The sequence below is a fragment of the Scaptodrosophila lebanonensis genome, unplaced genomic scaffold (genome assembly GCF_003285725.1).
Source record: "Scaptodrosophila lebanonensis strain 11010-0011.00,11010-0021.00 unplaced genomic scaffold, SlebRS2 tig00000092-arrow-pilon, whole genome shotgun sequence".
In the NCBI taxonomy this organism is placed as follows: domain Eukaryota; kingdom Metazoa; phylum Arthropoda; class Insecta; order Diptera; family Drosophilidae; genus Scaptodrosophila; species Scaptodrosophila lebanonensis.
Window position 1 is genome coordinate 3,796,457 of NW_022060566.1, and position 21,891 is coordinate 3,818,347.

Below are 21,891 nucleotides of genomic sequence, written 5' to 3' on the forward strand. Positions count from 1 at the left end.
ACTTCAATCCGATCGAAGTAACAACTGATCTGTGGAATTATATTTGGCGTTGAATCTTGCTGAAAGCGAAATATAAAATACTTCCGTTGAGCACTTGGATCGAAAGGATGAATATGTCTATTTAAGTACAATTTTTTTTTGCAAAAATACGAACAGCTGTATAACACAAACAAATCTGCATATATATAAACGATTTATTTTATGTTCAAAAGGCATTCGGAGTGAATAAACAAATGGTAGCCTTAGCTATTGCACTGATAAACATTTAAAGATACATGAAAGTGATTTACAAAATTTCAGCATCAAAGACAGTTTAGTCCCAAATGATAATTCGAAATGAGTTACAAGTTACTAAGACTATATAAATACCATATACCATGCAATTTGTTGTTCTTAGTATATAATTGAGCTCTGCTATAAAAAAAAAACTCAATTTGTTTGTCAATTGTCGATTTAACTCAATTATGGAAGTCACCCGATGTGGGAGATCTTCAAAGTGTATTGCGTTGTATTGAATTGGTGACAATTTTATATATATTTTTTGTATAATTTAAATACAACTACTATTTATATATGCAAAATAAATTCAAAAGTTTATCTACAATACAATAGCCTTAAACATACATACAAATATATTTATATAAAAAAAACTCATATACACACATTAAATTAAAAACTAACTAACTATAAAGGCAGACATCTATTAAAATAAATGCTTTCACTATATGTATTTAGCTTAACATCAGACATAAGAGTTCTTGGCAAACAGGGAAGACGATGCCAAGTGCGAACAGTTCCTTAGTATAGGCAGGCAATCATAATAGAGACAAGCTTCACATTGTTCCTTTGCTCCTCACTTGATGATAATCTCAGCTGGTGGTAAAATGTTGTCGCCATACAGACAATACCAAATGCTGGAATACCAGATGGTACGATCGACCCACTCACTGCCGGCCAGCACATGACCAATGAAGGGGGCATCGCGTGATCTGTAAATACACAGAGTTATTTTATTATCATGATTGAATGAAATGGATGCCATCTTCTACCTCATTATTTGCGCCTGCGTGCGCTCCACAAATGTGATGGCCCAACTCCAGGGGAAGTCGCGCTTGCGCTCACATCCCAAATAGGCCGTTGAGCTTTGCAGGAAGACCTCACGCACAATGGTTGTCTTATCGTTTTTGTCCTTCTTGGAGACCACAATTTTTCCGTCGCGTAATTCGCACTGCAGGTTCTTAAAGGTCTTGGTCCGACTATCGGCGAAGCGCAGCTCCTTGCCGGGTGTCACTGTGGCCAGATTTTTGACCGCCCGTTGTACCTCACGCAACATATCAATGGGACGTATGACGAGATAATTGTGCTTGCGATCATCTTCGGGCCAGTACGACCAATTCAGAATGACATCAAAGACCCTGACGTCATGATGCAACGGACGCTCCAGACTATCGTTAAGTATGACCTCATAAAGGGTGAGTTGATGGGTCGCCAAACGCATCTTCGAAGCGTACTCCCGGCACAATTCATAGGCAGTCTTTGTTGGCGAAATGGTGGCATTCACTTGCGTCTTCTCCTGCAAAGCAATTCAAATTCAATATTTGGTTTCAACATGAAAAATAAATACTTACTTCAGTGGTATTGTCCGGATTGGGATTGAGACTAATCCAGATTTTAATGTCACCAGACTTCTTCACCGAGTCCTTAAGCGTCTCTGCGGCGGCATAATATTTTTGCAGGCATGACAGCATCGCCTGCTCCTTACGCTGCAATCACAGAATTGTTTTTTTTTTAACAAGGCCACTAAGTGCATTGATTGTTCCAATACAAGCTATAGCATATGTCCCACCAGCTTTAACAACAGTTTACAACTTGAGATAATATCAACAACTAATAATTACCAAATTTGTTGAAGACATCGAAACAAATTTAATTCCAAAAATAAGGAGAAATTTTCCATCGATCGATAGATATGACAGACATAGTTCTACGTTCAGAATAAAGTACCCATAATATAGTTACTTAATACCAAACTTTTAAATATCGTACAAAAACAGAAAAGTTACTCAACAATGAGTGATTTTTGTACCGATCGACGATAAGATACTAAGGTTATACATAATTTGTAATGAACATAGTCTGCATATACTTCGAAAACCCACGTTCTGAGAGTCTAACTATTGTAGTTTAAAAGATATAGATGTTCATACAGGCGGACACGCGTCACCCAAGATGTAAAGTTCAGCATTTAAGCTTAAGCCTCCCGACTTCCTCAGGTTAGTGTTGCTTTTGGGTTTTCGTTATTTATATTTTTGCTTACCATTTCATCGACGCTGACGGGGAACAGATTCTTGTAAAGCAAAATCAGATCACTGAGCACATCAGCCTCATTTTGTGAGTAGATCAGCTCGTCACTCTGTGGATATAGAGGGAACCATTTTAAAGATAATAAACTACATGGGCCATTAGGTCTACGCACCTTCTTTGCCAGCAGTGTGGGACCCCAAATCATGGTTAGATTCTGCACACTCATTTTGTTCTTGGTCTGTTGGGAGCTGATAAACACCAGATGGCCCACAATTCGACGCAGTGTCTCGTGCTCGATGGTGCTGAGACGGGCGAGCAGTTCCCTGTAGACGGGTATTTTCTCGGCAGGCGCCGACAGCTCGGTGACAAAGACAAAGCTCTCTGTCAGCTTACCCAAGAGACGTTCGGGCAGGTCGCGCATAAAACGCTTCAGAACATTGGCCACATCGTGCTCATTGTATTCGTTGCGTGTGATTTCGACATTGAAGGCATCGGCACGGAAGGCGGTCATCAGTTTGTGCATTGAGTTCTCAGAGCCAGACTTACGATAAATACCCTCAGACATCGAGCCATGTATATACACAAAATTGATGCACTTGTCCACAATCACTGGCACGTCGAAGCGTGTCAGTTGTTGGTCGGCCAGCGAGAAGCCATTATTGTGGGCCACCTCACGTATAATGTGACGCCAAATTTTAGTCTCACGTGCCGAACTCATGATCATATATACAGCATATGGGGGGCAGTCGATCATCAGCATGGGTCCAGATTCCACATGCAGATTGACGGTGGATTCGTCACTCTCCTTCAGCACTGCACAAGTGTTGGAAGTAAGGAGAAACAGCAGTGTTAGTCACATCGAAATGTTCGTGTGTTTAGCTTATCGAAGCATTCTATAAATGGGGTTGGGAACGCGGCTGCTAGATTTTTATATTCGTTCTCCAATTCCAAATAGAAGAGGAACAAAATAGATTACGTCTGCAAAATGTTGTTTTTCTATAGCTTAAAAATTGTGGATAGTATTGCTGACATGATTATATTGGAGAGAGATGAACTGACTTTTCACAGAATAAAACAAAACTCCTCTTGCCTATGTATTTATAGAGCCTGCGTACCAATTTTGGTAGTTGCAGTTACGGCAGTCACCGAAATTCAGAAGTTCATACAGTCAAACAGATGGACGGACTGACACACATGGCTAGATCGATTTTGTCATTTCTTGATGGGTTGCGAGACGCTGCCTTTTGTCTGATATTCGTAAAAACTAAATATGTATTTTTACCCTTTTTTGCCTCTACTTGTATATTAAGTAACCTATATTAAGTAAAAACCACTGCTGATGTTCATTTCGTAAGTCCATATAAAATGCTGAGTTCTATTACAAATCATCTTTAGGCTTACCAATACAGCGTGCCTTGCGCAAATCCATTTTCTCCACATTGCCGGTAGCCTCGCTGACGAAGATGAGACGTCGTTGGGTCTTGCGTAAGACTAGCCAAGTGCCACTCCATTCTGAGGTGATGGAGGTCTAGGGGAAGGGGACAGTTCATTAAATGTTACGTTCAATCTTAATAAGTATAAATACACCCACCTTCAGATAACACCATCCAGCGCGATAATAGTGGCAAGTGTACTTCACTGGCAGGCTGTTGGTGAGGCTCTCTAGTATTTTTTGCATCCAGACACCACGCTCAGACTCCTTTCCGACACCATAGAGATGGGCCACACGTTGCTGCTTGCAATTACCCGATGAGTTGCTGGTCATGACCAGATTAGGATTGGATGACATGGTCTGTGCGCCGTTGCCGCCACTGCCACTGGCATTGGAACCGTTGCCATTGCCATTTTTGGGTGTCGATGTTGTCAGTTCAAAGCAATAGAAGTGTGTGCTATTGTCCGTGACACGGTTATTGCTCACGCACTGGAGTGTTGTAATGGTGTCCAACGGTATGCATTCCTTGGGCGTTTTCATCTCCTGATCGAGATATGTTTGGAATTGACGATCCCGCAGGATCGCTTTGCGGTTTTGCATTTCTTTCAGTATGTCCTCGACAACGCCGGAAGGAAACCGGATCAGTGGGCCTTCGTAGCGCACCAATAGCGGCGAGAGTCTGGGTCTGGGGACCATCTGCAGCGCAACCTTAACATCGGATTGACGCTGCGCTGCCTTGAAGCTAGCCTTTCGCTGCATCGCACTCACCCGTATCTTCACATTATTGAACACATTCATTGTCTGCTTGAGGACTGATGGTATTGTCGTCGTCGTTGTCGTCGTTGTGGCTGTGGCTGTCGGTGGAACCTGTTTTGACTCACTGGTATTGCCATCACCCCCTATGGCCTCCAGATATGTGGGTGGACTATCCCCCTCGATGTTGAGCTTAGCCGATGGATTGTTGTTGCCGCCAACAAACCAATTGGTGCGATTGCGTGAGGCCGGTGCCAGATCCACCTGTCGTTGGGCACCACTTGCAGTGGTGTTTTCATCCAAACGACTTAGGTAGGGTTTCACACGTGCCTCATCGTCCAGCATGTTCTCCATGCTCTCGCTGAGGAGATGGGCGTTCTGATGTACAATTTGCAGCTTACTGCCACGATCCTCTACAGTTGTTGCTTGTGGCACCTGTGTCGCTGCCGGATTGGATTTACCCTTGACTCTGGGCTCCACCACCCTGCTGTCCTCCTCGGATGTACACATGCTTATATCATCGTGTTCTCGCTTCAGTGTTCCGTACGTCTCCTCCTCTAGCAGATGCTCGAGGAGCAGCAGTTCGTTGCTTTTCTTGGAGCGTGCTAGTGTTGAGGACTTGCTCGTCAGTGGATCAAACTCTTTGATAACCTCTAGTGGAGGTGGCGGCAGCGCTAAATAGCCACCAACAGCGCCTTCACTGCTGTCTAGATCGCCTACACCGTCACTGTGCTCCTCACTGATGCACGTTAGCTCCGACTGAGGTGCCAGAACGTTGCTGCCGACGGTGGCCATTTCGAATACCTTGCCGTAGGTGGCCTCATGATTGGCATACAACGGCTCTGGCGATGAACTGGACTCATCCTCGTCATCCACATTCTCATCGCAGCAGAATTCCCAGGAGTTGCTGCGCTCTGGCTTTGGAATTCGCGCCTCCTCAGCTGCAATATTGGTATGCAGCAGGAATGAACCATCACGCTCAGCCGCCACAGCCGCCAGATTTAGCGCATGGAGCTCCGCCGAGTCCACGTTGGCGTACAGGGAGCGGGCTTCCAGAGAGCTGGCACTTTTAGACTGCACTTCGTTGCGTCGCAGCTGAATGTCTTCGTAGTTTTTGCGTCGCTTTTGTCTTGCCGGTGGCTGTCTTACGTCCAAAGGTGGAAGTGTGGGCGGCGGAAAGGTGGGCATCGGTGGCGACGGTAGGTCTAAAGAGTCGCCCGATGAGCGAATGGCGCCCTCGCTATTTGAATCGGAAATATTACCCGCTGGCTGTGGCTGCTGTTTCAGCTGATTGCGTCGCTGTACTACTTGAGTTGCTTCTAGGGCAAGATTTCTGGCATGCGGTGAGCCCCCAGCGACAGGAGGTGGCACTGGCGAAGCACGCAACGCTTCATCATAGCTGGGCGGCAATTTAGGCTCGAGTTTGAAGCTGCGCGGCACTTCATAGGAACCATCATCCTCCGCCACTGGTGAACTCAATTGTGGTGTTGAGGAAGCCACTGAAGGTCCTGCTCTCGCTGTGCTGAGATCTGATCTGCCCCCACCCGCGGCATTACGATGCAGCGGACTGCTAAAGTGTATCGTATTGAAGACATCCTTGTTGGGCATTGTCTGGGGACGTTCGAACTCAGTTGCCGCACCCATTGTCGTCGAAGTTGATGCTTCGCAGTCGGCTCCAGCTCCCTTGTCTCGTCGTCCTAGTGAGAAATTGTTGCCAAGCCGTTTGCTGACGCGCTGCAGACGCGTCGATGCGTCCGCACTGAGATTGCTGATTGCCTCGGTGGAGCTCTTTAGATTCTTGTCCAAACGCTTCTTTGCGCCCTTGGCCTTGAATGCCACACGCTCGCCAATTGCCTCGCCGAGCAGCTTCGAAGTGCTGCCCAAAGATCGAAGCAAATTCCTAAGAAGAGTAAAAGTCCAAGAAACGAAGTCGAATTAGCGATGACTTCCTCTTTGCGTTAGCAAGGACCCACTTCCAATATGCTAAATGCTAACTAAATGTTAGTAGACAGGTCTCAGAGTTACACCAAACGGAACAGGGGAGTGCATTCTACTTGGCTGCTAAACGCCGACTGCCAAATGAAACAACCTCTAGACTAACGCTAAGTGGAAGTACGAGTACGAGTATTTTCAGCTGGCGTGCCATTGATCTTGAAAGTAGAGCCCTAAATCGGGCGCGGCGCTATTTTTGGAATGCCGCCTTGATTTATTGCGCGTGCGGCAACGGAAGTGGAATGTCGGGCAGCTGCCAGAACTAAAAAACTATAAATAGTTCAGGAGGAATGGGGAGCCAGTCCGAGTGTGTTATTTATAGTATAAGTGAAGTTATTTCATAAAAGGTGGTTTTAATTAAGTCCCATTTGAGATCCGCATAATGGGGAATACGAGTATATACTTGTAGTATGGTTTGAAGTGTGCTTGGGAGGGGGCGGGGGCATTGTGAGAACTACGTGCTAACCAACAATCAATTATAAATAATATGTAGTTTCTGTTAATAACCAAACCGACAAATGAATTAGTTTCAAATATTATCTAAAAACCAAAGTTTAGAGAGCGGCATTAGGAAAGATTGAAAGAACACCAATTTAGACAAAGAAAGTAAACAAAAACAAAAAAAAAAAAAAGAAGAGGAGTGATAATTTTACTTGTCGTTTTGTTCATCTTGCTCATGGATCACAGATTGCTCAGAGAATTGCTCCTCCGATTGATCGGATGCTGTCAAGGAGGACTCAGTGCCTTCGCCCTCGTCCTCGATCTTGATGCCGACCTCGACCTCGACCGCGCCCTCGCTCTGCATTGTTGTATAGTCTACGTACCCGGGTGATGGCGACTTGAACTTGCCGCTCTGCGAGCCCTCGCTTTGGTTGAGCGACGCATTCGACGCGTATCGTGACTGATCCGACTGGTCCACCAATGACTCATCGTTGTGCCCATTGTCGAAGGTGGTGCTGGTTGTGGAGAATTCGCTGGAAATCGAACAGCGTTCCGGTCGTCTGCGTTCCGATTCACTGTTCGACGCTTTGGGCGGAACCTGCGGTGCCGCACGCAACACCTTCGATTCTGTTCCCAGCTGCTGATGATTTGGCTTCGGTGGCACTAGCTCTGGTGGTTTCTCTGGCTGTGCCTGCTGTGGCTCAGGACGCGCCCGTTGGCGTGGTGCTGGTCTGGGTATTGCATAAATGGGCTCACTACCCATACCTCCGGGCACATTCTCGTTGGCATCAGGACCATAGATGGGTTGGGCAGAGGTATCTACGGTTCCTTCGTACGTCCGATTTGGCGCTATGTTGGGAACTATTTTATTTTGATTGCTCGCTGTTGATTTCTCGGCACAGTTGTTTTGCAAATTCTCGGCATTAATGTTGAATTTTTTAAAGCTGTTGTTGTTAATATTATTGCTGTTGTTGTTGTTGTTGTTGCTACTACTGTTGCCAATGGGAGTGATGTCAATATTCTCGTAGTTGTTGGGTCGCAGCTCGGGGCCCAGGCGTCGAGGCGCCGGTACAGGACGCGCCTGCTCCATAACTGGACAACTGCAAGAGAATAAATGAGTTGTGGATGTTAATTAATTGGAATCATCAATGCCATATCCAGAGCTGATAATACGGAAAATTTGGACTGTTTCAGTTTCTTGACAAATACGCGGATTGGCACAATAAATCCCTAGAGAATCTTGGAAATTAACGAGTTGATTTTGAGACACAATCATTTCTCATATGCCTGCACTTTAAATGAACTGCTGTCAGAGCTATATCGATAATCACTGTGGGATTGCGATTTCAAAGTCGTTTGAAGGCAAAGCCACGAATGAAATCTTCGTCGAGCTTAGGACTTGTGAGGACTCGATTTGAAATTCACAAACGTTCATCACTTGGTTAAATGACTTTTGTTTTACTTCAAAAATTGTGTATGAAAAAGATATTGGCCAGGTACGGTATATTGAAAGGCCTGTTTGGAACTCTTCCTTCGAAATTCTAATGAGTTTCCAGAGATTCTGAAACATTATTCTACCACAACCCATTATACATGGCCAGGTTGGAAAACGATCAAATGATAAACGATTATCATTTTGTTTACTATATGGAGCAGTACTGTTCCCAAAGAAGTGAAAGGAGCTCTGTGGAAAGGCGGTGATCTCGAAAAAAAAAAGTTTTCTCAAAAACATAAGTCTGTGTGGAGGACCTTTTGAAAGTATGGCTTGAAAAAAATGTAGAAACGTTGAGCTAACTGAAGACTATATTCTATATTCAAAGTTAATATGTTAAGAAAATAGATTGCAATTTCTAAATATGTAGCGAAATTTAATTTTGTTTGCTCGCCCGTATGCTTGTTTGTCTGTATGAACATCAAAGGCTTTCGAACAATCATAGCTAGGGACACTAAAATTGATATTTAGACTAGTCTTATGCATACGCAGAAGAAGTTTATCAAAAATCATATATATACTTGTACATATATGAACAATTTGCAAGAAAATTAGTTTGATTAACTGAAATTGTTTTTTATACGAAATGATTTAATTTTGAAATAATGGACACAATAATCGAGCAAGAGGTGCTCATATGGACTGACGAGTGTGACAAGAAAATAACTATTTTATCGGGCTATGGTATATTTATTTGTAAGAAATGTTGTTAGAAACGGGGAATTTAATTGGAGAATAATTTTTGTCGCCGACCATCCGTAAGCTACGAGTAATAATCGGGTGGTTGCTCATGATCCGGATTGGGATCATATTGATTTGGATTTTGCGGTCCAAAAGGATCAAATCGGGGGCTAGGTCGTAACGAATCCGGTTGTGATGGGACTTGCAGCAAGTTGCCAGGACCGCGACCAAGCGGATCCAAATCTCCGCGTCCAACTTCGGGGAAGCCATAGGGTCGCCGTTGGTCATAACTCATTGGAACAAATGGATTCAGATGTATGGGTTCGGCCACTCGCAAGGGGTCGACAGATCTCGCAGGCGGTGAAGATGTTTGTGTGGTGACTTCGCGAGAATTTCCTTGGAACACTGGTTCCAAAAGCTCCTTCCGATAACGTTCAACGATTTCCTCTGCTGTCGGCATAAGTGTGAAAATATTGCCTGTAAACGATGCTACCAAAGATTCCGGCTCAAGGCAAATATTTGACACCTGCCTGGTATTGGTGTCCAGTAAGTTAATAACCAAGACGTCCTCAGCTACATGGCCCATTAACAGAAACAGATTCTTGTAGTGTACGTATCGTAGTGAGTATTTTATGTCCCCATCATTCCAACAATCGGGCAGTAGCTCGGAACCGGTCTCATCCTCCAGCAGCGTTTTATCCTCCCCAATACCGATGCAACGGAAACTATGATGTTTAGTGAGCAAAAAATGGGCGAGTGCTATCAATAAATCGGCCTTCTTATTAACACTGTGCTCTATTGTTCTATAAAGCAGGTCCCAGCCATAGAAAACATCTGATAATTTGCTGGATGGGGCACCACCACCAGCTGGACTACTCGTGCTTGGATTGGCATCCATAGTCTAGCGATAGTATTGTGACAAAATCAGATAAAGTTGTGGATGACTGACGAGTGTAAGACCATATTTTTAGCTTTTGTGTGTTGTGAGCTTTTCCAATGATTTCTAATTCTCTGTCTGCCTGATGTTGATTTTCCCTTTGAAAATTTCTATAATTACTTTCATGTACTAGATGTTTCTAATAAATATTTTACTTAGATCATTAGTTCCAAAAGGTGGGACAGACTTAAGAACACCTACAAAAGTGGGGCTCATCGTCGAAATTTTAAATATGTTCGGCCTTTATTTTACACCTCCTTCAAGTATTAGATGTTTCTAATAAAACAATTTACTTAGATCATTAGTTCTAAAAGGTGGGATAGACTTAAGCACACCTACATAAGTGGGGCTCATAGTCGAAATTTTAAATATGTTCGGCCTCCTTCATGTACTAGATGTTTCTAATAAATATTTTACTTATATCATTAGTTCTAAAAGGTGAGACAGACTTAAGCACACCTAAGTGGGGCTCATATTTGAAGCTTTAAATATGTTCGGCCTTTATTTTAGACCTCCCTTTATGTAATAGATGTTTATAATAAAACATTTTACTTACAAGTATATCATTAGTTCCAAAAGGTGGGACAGACTTAAGCACACCTAAGTGGGGCTCATATTTGAAGCTTTAAATATATTCGGCCTTCATTTATAAGACCTCTATCTTTCTATCAGCTTACACACTTCTAGATAGTATTGAATAGGAACTCTGGGGGAAATTCAGATTTTAAATGCTTTCTCTCGCAAGATTGCAGCGCAAAATTGTTTAATTATGAGGACAGAAATAATGAAACTAATTAGGTGTCTTAAATTGCCGTATAATACTATACATACTATAGAGGCACACGTGTGTGTATGTTTGCTTCTTCATTTGCATACTTAAGTGTTGAATTTGCATAGAAAATTGGCAGCACTACGAGGGAATGAACAATAAAGTCGCATTAGTTGGCGATCGGCGAACAAAGAGATTTAGATTTTCTCTCCCTGACTAGTTTCGCGTTCGATTGATCGCCAAATTGGCTTTCACTTTCCGCTGGCCAACTGGTGATCGCTTTTGGCTTTTGAGCTTTACTCTTCAGTTTCTTCAGTTGCGACAGATTGTCTGGTCTGCGCAGTTCTATGAACTTTTCAACGAACAGACAATCGACCGACTCTCGAAACTTTGCCTGCTTGCTTCTCAATGATTTTGTTTTTCAGATTTAATGATCAGCTTGTTGGTTGTTGCTGTTGTTTTTTTTTTGTCTTTCGCTTCACTTCTTCAGCGCCGGTCCAAGGGAAACAGATGAACGCACTTTTTCATGGAGAACTGCAGTGCACAGCATGAATCATTATCATAAAAATGGGAGCAGAGATCGGTTGGGATCGGCTTGGATCGTTTTGGATCGGGAGACGAGCAACTCCAGCATTTCTTGGTCGACTCTCAGATAGATGTGCGAGCACATTTGTGGGCTGATTGGGATTTTCTAGGAACAATTCATGTCTCATATGGGATGATTAATATACACACACATATGTACTTGTATATATCTATAATGCATGGTACTTGCTAGAGCTGTGCGCGTGACAACACAAAAAACCGTCACAATCACGCACATTTAAGATATACAGTTTTCCATTTTCGTTTCAGATATTGCTAAAAAATGTCATACTCAAAAAAGGTTGCTTAAATCAAATGAGTTGATTTATATCAGAATAATAATAGAAGGCATACAAAATACTTTAGAAAATGTTCAAAGTAAAACATTAAGTTGACTGTTTTTTTTAAAAAAGTTTTCTTTTCAGTTACAAATATTCAAATTTGAAAGCCTTTCCCATTCAATACAATGATTGCGATGCTCTGGTTGTCTAATAAACAATTTCTCGGGTGAAATTTAGGGAGTTTTGTAGCTAGTTTTCGCTACTTTTTGAATTTTTGTAATGTCGTGAACTTTGGTAAGCTGTTGGGATCACGCACAGCTCTAGTATTTTTGTATGATTTCCCAGAGCGTGCGTGTGTTTTGTTTTGCTTCGGGCACTCTCTAATACGAATGCACGCGCATTTGGCTGCCAATTCTGTATATACCTTCATGCCTATATACAAGTACATGTGTAAGCATATAAGTGAATTTATATAGTCCATATGTGGAGACGCTTACACACACAACAGAAAGTTTAAATAAATGCAGGAACAGAAACAGTTATAAGTATCCGAAAGTATACCGCCGACTAATACATACTCGTAAATATGTCGGGGTATTTCCAGGGCTTATGTATACATATGTACACTTACATACATATAGAGCGGCATTGCGATAACAATGAAAACGTGAACTCTATATGCAATTATAAATCGCACAATTACACGTACCAGACGATGCCTGTGATATACAAGTATGAATGAACAGCACTAGTCATAGATTTGGTGAGCAATCTATTCGATAGCTACGATCGTACAAAATTTAATTTATCATTCGACAGTGCTCGTAAATGTGTATGTGTTTGTATAAAAGTAAGCCCATAAGTGTGGATCAAGTCGCTATTATTTCAACTGGCCGAGAGCATATTGTTATTAGAAGCTTCACACACTTGGTTTAATTTCGCCAGGTCTAGTGTTATAGTGATTGACCCCGTACCTGCCGGTCTATGCGCCACAGCCCATCAACTGATATAAGCTTTGTTGCACCAATCGATTCTATGGTCAGTCCTGCGCCCCTCCCAAAAAAATCAAAACATTCAATGCTTGTATTCATTTGTTTGAGTAAAAAAAAAACAATATCTTTGGTCAAAAAAAGATTTCTTATAAAAGCGTTGAAGCTCGATTTCCCTCATTTCCGAACTTTTTAGGACAAACTTGAGTATATACATAGATACTATATATGTCTACTTATAAGGAGAGAATATAATACAAAGAATTGCACTCACAAACTACAGAACTTCCTATAATTGGGTTTGAAACTAATTTATTTTATTACATTAAATTTGATTTGTTGGATTATTGGGGTTTTTGGGTACATTGGGATATAGCTACTTGTATAATAACTCAAAATATATACAGAACATAAATATGTTTATTTAACAGCTATTCTTCATTTTAATTCTATTGTTATTTTATAACCAAATCTTACAAATAATTATCATATCTAAATTGTTGTCATTGAATGGTCGGCAAAAATAATTAAAGTTTAAAACTATCAAATAATGGCTAAGTCGTGGGATCATTTAAAAGCTACTTAGCTAGAATAGTTGGTATCCAGATTCTCCTTTGTCCGAGAAAGGACGAGTTTTTTTTTTTTTTTTTTTTTTTTTTTGGAATTCTCCCCCCCTTCCCCCGTTACAGAATTTCGTCAATACCGTCCACATTTCAAAAGTTACATTAACCAAACTTTGCACACATAATTCAGTCATTCAGTCTACTTTTGTTTCAAATTTCATCTAAATCGGTTAATTCTAAGAATAGTTATTAGCGAAACAAATTCTCTCCAGTACAACCCCCCCAAACTGCAGAAACAAGTTCGCTCTTCTTCCTCTTTTTACTTTTGCTGGGCATCACAACAGACGCCAGATGCAGGAAATACTGGAACACCTCTTGTGCACTGCCTAGCTGTAGGCGCACTATTGGCGTATTCAAAGCATGGCAGGTTGCTGAAGATCTAAAAAAAACAACCTATAAACTGATCTCTAAGGTTCTAAAACTGTCTATATATGGCCTTCCACCGACTTAAATATGTCCATACTTATAAGTCATAAAGAATAAGTAGATAGACCTTTTAAAATTATGGTTACCAAAAGAAGTTCCAAATGTGCTGGCTAGTGCTATCAATCTGTTTTCTATATAGCCATCTAGTTTGACATTTCTGGCTTATCAGCTCAACAAAAAACCTTTCAAAATAAAGGCCCATTGAAGTGTTTTGTCGTCGGCTGTCGCCATTAAAACGCCATATGTAAATGGGTTTGTCTCAAAAGTCTCAATTAGTGGCATGTGGCACAAGTGCCTATCACTGATGCAGAGTCGTAGTTGCAGTCGGGCGAAAATTTACATTTGCAAAGACACTAGGCTTTTTATTTCTCTGCATACTCCCCATATAGGCCTTATACTTGTAAACTATAAAAAGAACTGGGAGTGCTATCTGAGCGTCCATTAAAAACTGGCAAGCAAAAATTGACGCATTAAATCGTGTTTGTTTTTCGTGAATTTCACACATTACGTTATTAAGCTTTTTTTTTTTTGTTTTAGCGGCACAAGTGCGCTTCAACTACAATTATTAACACATACACATCGATGCCTATACAAGTATGTACATATGTGCATTTATTTTTGAGCCAAACAGTCCGTAGTTCCGGCGCGAATAAAAACAAAATTGAAAAAGCACGCTTTTTGCAAATATCAGAGCCCCAATACTCTTGCAAATTGTTGCGAGGGAAATTGTTTTTGAAATTGGAATTTTGCAAACATAAATATAACCATTTATTTACATTAGTTTTTACTTACTTTTTGATGAAAAATAACAAATTAATATTAACTTGACTTTCTGCTAACTTTTTTAAGAGTATCTTGGGTTAAGAAACACATTTTAAGTTTTAAATAACGAATGGAAAGTTAATTTAATACAGCCTTTGTTTCAAATCCAATAGTGGGTTTTATAAAATACATAGGGAGTAGTAGAGTCTTCAAACAAATTTCTGAAATTCAGTCATCCATCCAAACGGACAGACGAACGGACATATACTAGATCCATTTGTCTCTTAATATATACATATGTAAGTACTTAATGGGGTTGGATATGCATTTAAAACAATTAACATTTTCTAATGTGCATTTTTTTTCCTAGTCATATCGTGCAGTTTACATTTATCTGCTCACAAATAAAAAGAAGAGCTATTCATGTGGTTAGTCTAGTTAGATTGATAACGGAACGCTCTTATCTAGATAGTGTGTGTACACAAATAAAATAGCATGTACTTATGTACTACTTATATGTACATATTTACGTTCTTTAGAGGTCTCTAAGCTATTGAACCGATCGCTTTGAAATAGTTGCTAACGATGAGGCGCAGGTTATTGTTTATAAGGCAGTCGGTCTAAGAGCCCGAAATTATTGTTGTTAAATGAATGTTAACTGATTTATTTATACAATAAATATTAATTTATCAGACCCTATAAATTATAAACTTTATATCATATAAATTGTCGCTTACTGCTTAGAATAATTGTTGATTCATCTATCTTTTTTTCTATCAATTTATTATATTTTAGAAAATTCTTTCTTCTTCTTCCACTTTCTGTCCATCTTTTATTTTCTTTCTATCATCTATCTATCTGAGCTAAAATTTCAAGTTATTGTAAAACTTGGTTTGTTTTCATTTACTTTACTTTACGGCCAGAAATCAGTTTTGTTTAACGGTCAGCTGTTGCGCAGCAAGCGCGCCATCTGCCGGCAGCGAGGAGAACACCCCCATACTAGCCATCGGCGAGAGTAGCGTCGCATGACGCGGACACATGGTACCCCCGATTGTATTGTTTATTTACATAAAAAAATGTATCCACTTGCAACAATTCCATCCATCCCCACGGATCACAATTAATGACTCATCTCGGTCGATTTATTTTTCAGCTGTGCCGTTCGTAAAATCTTAAGTATGTACGTAATGTGTTGTATATTATTTTCGAAAATTCTACAAACTTGACAATACATTCTGTTCTCAGTCCTCTCATTGTGGTCATCATAGAGCACTTTAATAGAAACTAATGTTTTCGTGATTTCATTGAAACCACCCTTCTCTGCGCTTTTCATATGACGGACCTAATCGAAGCCACATTAACCACCATTATCTGATACTTATAATCACATTATTTATGTAAAAAATTTAATTAACAATAATAAATGAACAGCATTCCTTCTCGCTTCTCATACGAATCACCTAGTCGGAGCCACTATAAATAGCCTACTTAATCATCAATGCCTGGACTGATCGTTTTAATTTGTACGATATGGTTATATTTATCGCGAATGAATGCAAAACTTCACCCTACTACGACTCCTTCATTTTTTCCTTTCGTTATTAAATTGTGCTGTTTCATAAAATATAGATATCTGATTTTAAAGAAAATGTTTGATAGAAAGTAACGAACATAGTTATATAATTTATATACAGTATATAATATCACGTGTTTTGTTTGCAAAAATGTAGGTAAATATTATTTTAAAGCCTATTTAAGATAAGAACAATTATTAAATTTTATGATAAATTGACAGAGATTGATATTTGTATTACCTTAATTAATTTAATGACGACAGATAGCTAGAAGGGTCCAGCTTTCAACCATAAAATGAAATTTGTAAAAATTCGTGTAAGAATTAGAATTGTGCTACTTTATTTGGAACACCCTTTAGAGGAGATCCGAGCTAGGTATAGAAATGAGAGCAATTTATTCAAGAAAGGTTCTGCGCCATAAATTCTAAAATTAGGGTTTATCGAAATGCAAACCATAAAGCGTTATCGGCTGGGAAGCGAGAGTGCAAGGGCTTGTTGTATAACTTAAAACTATTGTACTTTTGTCGCTCGCGAACCTATGCCATCCGTGGCTAGCCATAATTGGGAACTGTCGGGAAGCGGGAGCATGAATCATCGTGGTATATTCATTTGGCATACCATCAGAATTTATCAATATCATATTTTTTGCAAGAAGTACATTATATTCATTCTCATTACTGGGTAATGGGCAGCGGCTGTTCACAGATATACATAAGCATATACATATGTACTATATATAGAGGCGAGTGTAGGTTTTTCAGATAAAGCGTTGAATCATGCATACGATTTATGTTCTCATGACCGCGACACTGTTTACAATAATCACCAACAAGAGGGCTTCGGCTAACAAAGCAAACTTCGCGAATTGCTACACTTGCGCAAAAGGCTGAGGTCGCATTTCAGTTTCAAAAGCCGCCACACGGAAAAATGAGCAGCAACGGCATTAACAAAGAGAAAGCACCAAATGACAAAAAAGTGCATTTGCATGCAGCCATGCAGCTGTGGATAGTCAGTTAGCCAGTCAGCCAATCACCCAATCAGTCAGTCAGTCAGCTTTCCAGGGTTCAAGTGGCATTTCATTGAGAGAATGGAAAAGAAATGAGAGATGAACTCATATATACTCGTATATCTGTACTATACATCTGCATATATGTATGTATATATGTAATAGGAGTATGTACGCATCCACCAATCTGGGACGGGGACAATGTCTACTGATTATATAAGCAAACCAGATGGCAACGTCGATTTCTAAGTGGTTTGACAACATTTCATGGCTTGTTGCTTTTTATCGATATAATTTTGATTCGAAAAACGTGCGCGCATGCGTATTCGGCACTTGACAAATGTTGCACGCGACGGATCGAAGAGAAGTGGGATCGGGCGTGATTGTCACGTGACTATCTTTTTAAACACGATGCAGCAATTTATATAAAGTACTTGCAAAGCCCATTCAACAGACATTAAAAAAAGGTCAAGTTTTTAAAGTTTTGAAGTGTTAGCATTCACAGTGTATCAATTAAAATCTTAATTGGGCGTGGATTAATGTTCTATTTAATGAAATTGACGCGTATTCACTTCATTTGCACCAGAACGGTAGATCTAAAAGAGGACAAAAAGGCTTATATAACTCTCTGCAATAAGGTCCAATTTTGAGTAAAGGCTGTATTTAAAAATTAATCTTCTTTCACCATTAGACCGCTGACTATATTTTTGCATTACAAATAATTCACAAAAAACAATTTTAAAGGCCTTTTTTGTCACGATCGCATCTCTAATCCAAAATACGATTTTCTTCTGAATTTGTCTTTGGAGTGTATATTTACATATGCATGTACATATTTATGTACAGCTGTGCTCAAAATAATAGTAGTGCTTTCATAAAAATTTAGTTCGTTCAAAAAATGTATGAAATGGTGTTTTAATGAATTTAAAATAATTTGTATTATTAAGTATAGTATATTAACAAGTAAATCATAAAGAAATAACTACAAATTCTGTTCATATAACAATTTTAATAATTTTTTTCCCAAAACTTCATTAATTTGGTCGCTCAAAATAATAGTAGTGTTTCATTTGTTGGCCTCTTACTTGTCCCAACTGATCCAAATAATACGGTTTTTATTTTAATTACTCATATTAGGTCTTTCTAAATAATATTAGTATTTTGTAGCATAGTCTTCGTGTGCAAGAACTGCAGCACATCGCTTTGGCATGGAGTCCATGGGATTGTGACATCTTTGAGGAGGAATGGAGCTCCAAGCATGTCTAACTGGTTCCCAAAGCTGTTCAAAATTAGTTGGTTTACGCTTGGCAACTTCCTTCTTCACATCGTGCTATAAATTCTCAATCGGGTTGAGATCAGGAGACTGTGCCGGCCATTCTAGAACATTGATCCTGTTAGTTTGAAACCATTGTTGGGCAACATTACTTGTGGGCTTCGGATCATTATCCTGCTGGAATACCCAAATTAGTGGCATTTCATCACTGGCATATGGCAGCATAATATTCTGCATTATATGCACATAAAGGTGGCAATCCATGGCATTCCGGATCCAATATATAAGCCCCGCGTCGTAATATGAAAAACTGGCCCAGATCATAATACGAGCTCCTCCGTGTTTTACGGTTTTCGTTGTGAATCGAGGGTGCATTCAGTGTTTGGTGGCCGCCTAACATACTGACGAGACCCAGCTCCACCAAAAAGCGTGATTTTCGATTCATCTGATCATAAAATGTTTCTCCATTACTGCACTGGCCAATCAATGTGGTTTTGTGCAAATTTAATTCGTTTTGCCAGATGTTTTTTTGTGAGAAGGGGCACTTTCCTTGGACTCCGAGCTGCCAAATTATTTTGCAGTAGGCATCTCCGTATTATTTGTGTACTAGTATGGAGATTTAATTCATCTCTTGTATCGGTAGAGCTCGCAAATGGGTTCTGCCTAAAGTATCTCACTACAAGGGTCGCCAATTTATCTGACATAGCGCGAGGTCTTCCGCGTGCTTAGGGGCCTGGGATAAATTTTATACCATTACACACCGTTGTAGGAGGACAACCTACTATATTTTGGACTTCATTGTAAGTTTTTCCCTCAGATATCAATTTTTGAATGAGTGCACGTCGTTCAGGAGTGCAGTGCTTGGCTCTACCCATATCAGAAAAAAAAAAACAAACTAAAATGTGTATTGGAAACTATAGTAAACTATTAAAAAATAATATAACTTACTATTAGCAACTTTTCGTGAGCTTAAGGAGCGACACACTTAATATTTTTGGAATGTTTGCGCAAGCACTACTATTATTTTGAGCGCGTAGAATAGGGACTAGCTGTGGAAAATGCAAATAACAACAACAACAAGTGCACAAAAAGCTAAAGTAACGCGTCATTTTATTGTGCTCTTGTTGTAGATCACATAGGTAGAAAGAAAGGATTAAAATTGAAAGGAAACACAAAAATACGAACGGTAGAACGTTGTGAAAAATATCACTACTATTATTTTGAGCACAACTGTATGTATGTGGGCTGTTTTGCATTTCAACTGACTTAAGCAGTTGTTCTTTTTGTTTACAGAAAGCTCGGAGGTGACGGACTTGGTTTCTTTTGACACTGTTGTTGCCATTGACAAAGCTCTGCTCAACGCTATGTAAACAATAAAAAAAAACACTCATGCGGAAAAATGCATACATACTTAAATACATAGAAATGCATATGCGATTGCATGTGGAAAAATATGCAGTAATCGCATTTTAATAATAATAAACGATTTATTTGATTGATTTTTGCGCCGTGCATACATAATCATGTCGGCTTACAGTGGGTGAGAGGAGGAGAGTGCGGTAAAGAGGGCCAAAGAGAGTAAAGAGAGCAAATGCAAGCCTACAGTTTGGCAGTCACCGAAAATTTAGCAACAACTATGACAAACAGTCGCGTAAAGAAAGTTTGTAGCAAAACAGACACACACATACAAATACGCACACAATGACACCCCAAACAGCGGTAAAATGTGTGTCAGAACACGAGTAAAGCTTAATATGTTTATAATTGTTTAAATTGCTAAACAATTAAGAAAGCGGGCGAACGTGTGTGTTTCAGCTAAAGCTCATGAGTTATGAGGCATATATAAAAAATAAATGAAAAATAAAATGAAAAATAGTTCTGAAAAGGTTTCAGGGTATGTACATTCATGCATACATATTTATGTACGTATGTATCACGTCCATCATCACTTGCGGCGCCGCCTGTGCCGTTTTGTGCCATTTAAGCGGCAGTTTTACGCACTCGCTGTTGCCAGAGTCAACAACAGGTGGCCCAGTGGCCCATCACGTCACGACATTAAAGCTGATGTTTCTTTTCTAGCGTAGCGCACTGTCAACAGTCTTTTGCCAGTGGGTCACATTTTTGTGCTTTTTGCTTAGCTTATACGCAGGTCGCAAAAAACCGAAGGGAATCTGTGTTAGTGTATGTGTGTGTGTGTGTGTGTGTGCAACAAACGGGAGCAATAAGCAGTTATTAGTTACAGTTCGAGATGGATAAGGGTCGGCCTTTTCTAGGGACGACAAGACTTGAAAGGGACACATATATATGCGTTTTAAATCGACTCATTAACAGAAACTGGAAATTGTTTTTATTACATATACATACATACATATGTACATATGTATGAGTTCATTGGTAGAACTATCATAAAAATGGCTTTAAAGAAGCTTAATCTGAATTGGCACTGACATTTTTATAAAATGTCTTGTTTTAAACTTTGGCATTTGAAACATCAACTATACATATCTGCACTTATCGAGCCAACATGTTTTTCCCTAACACGTTATTCAACGCACTTTTTTTTATCAAATAATAAAACACATACATGTTCATGTACAGTATATACACAAATGCGTGTGAATTTCTAAAAGAAATGTGGAGAGGGTTTTTTTATCAAATACTTTTTAGAGTTTGTTTAGTTTGAGTTATTTTTGCATGCGTTCTTGAATTAACAGAACTAAACTAATTAATCGAAATATAAATCACTAACTTGTGTGCGCATGCAGTACTACAAGTACGATGGACTCTAAATGGAAACACAGCCCATGCCAAATCGAGTTGTAAGGTATGATGTTTGTATGTACAAACAATCTGTAAATGTATTCACATGCATTTACAATTCAACTAAAGTGAATGCAAATGGAATGCAATTGCTGAAAACTGTAGTGTTGGACTCTCAAACTGTATATAACTCTCAATTTGCTTACAGTTTATCGAGCAATTAGCATTGTTTTCCTTCAAAACAAGTACGGATATACATATGTATGTATGTACATTTGAAAGTATTTGTTATTTACTTCATTGAAGATAGGATAGAGTGTTTTTAATGTCACAAATACAACGACATTTTCTTGCAAGATGCGGGTGCGGCGCCTGCACAAAATGCACAGACACAAATGATAAAGAGAGTGAGCGAGAGAGAGTTGGTTCGTGCGCTCACACCTGATTGTTGTTTTGTTTTGATAGACCAGTTAAAATATCAACAACAACACACTCGGCTCTGGTATTTGGCGCGTCTGCAAATGTGGTTTTAAATATTCAAACGGTGCCATGCAAATTAGAAAACCGCATGAAAGTGTGGTTTGAGCAACTTACCTTTCGATTTAGATTTTCCGAGCTGCGCTGCTCAATTTTTAAGCAATTATAAATTTATAGGAGCGCATATATGTAAGTATGTGTGTACATATATTTTTAAACCAAAACTGGTATTTATATTTCGATTCACTATCATTAAGCGCACCACAATAACAAAAATAAAATAAAATTGATTAGCAATGTCCATTCAGGCAAATGTTTCTTAAGCTGACGCAAA

The 21,891-nt window shown here is 39.7% G+C and overlaps 2 protein-coding genes across 3 annotated transcripts; both read right to left on the reverse strand.

Moving 5' to 3' along the window:
* Positions 1 to 177: 177 nt before the first annotated feature.
* LOC115627127 lies at positions 178 to 21,808 on the reverse strand. 2 transcript variants are annotated; one of them, XM_030522699.1, is made up of 9 exons: positions 21,675 to 21,808; positions 7,306 to 8,022; positions 3,896 to 6,389; positions 3,706 to 3,832; positions 2,477 to 3,117; positions 2,318 to 2,413; positions 1,629 to 1,763; positions 1,050 to 1,573; positions 178 to 989 (listed from the first exon to the last, which is right to left on the reverse strand). In XM_030522699.1, the coding sequence occupies exons 2-9, from the start codon at positions 8,010 to 8,012 to the stop codon at positions 854 to 856; spliced, it is 4,860 nt and encodes a 1,619-aa protein (XP_030378559.1). In that variant the 5' UTR covers positions 8,013 to 8,022; positions 21,675 to 21,808; the 3' UTR covers positions 178 to 853. The 2 variants fall into 2 exon arrangements, with proteins under 2 accessions (XP_030378559.1, XP_030378558.1); XM_030522698.1 differs by having other exon boundaries at positions 7,135 to 8,022.
* Positions 9,082 to 10,073, reverse strand: LOC115627128 (proteasome inhibitor PI31 subunit-like). The gene has a single exon (XM_030522700.1). It carries the CDS (start codon positions 9,991 to 9,993, stop codon positions 9,178 to 9,180), a length of 816 nt encoding a protein of 271 aa, XP_030378560.1. The 5' UTR covers positions 9,994 to 10,073; the 3' UTR covers positions 9,082 to 9,177.
* Positions 21,809 to 21,891: the final 83 nt, after the last annotated feature.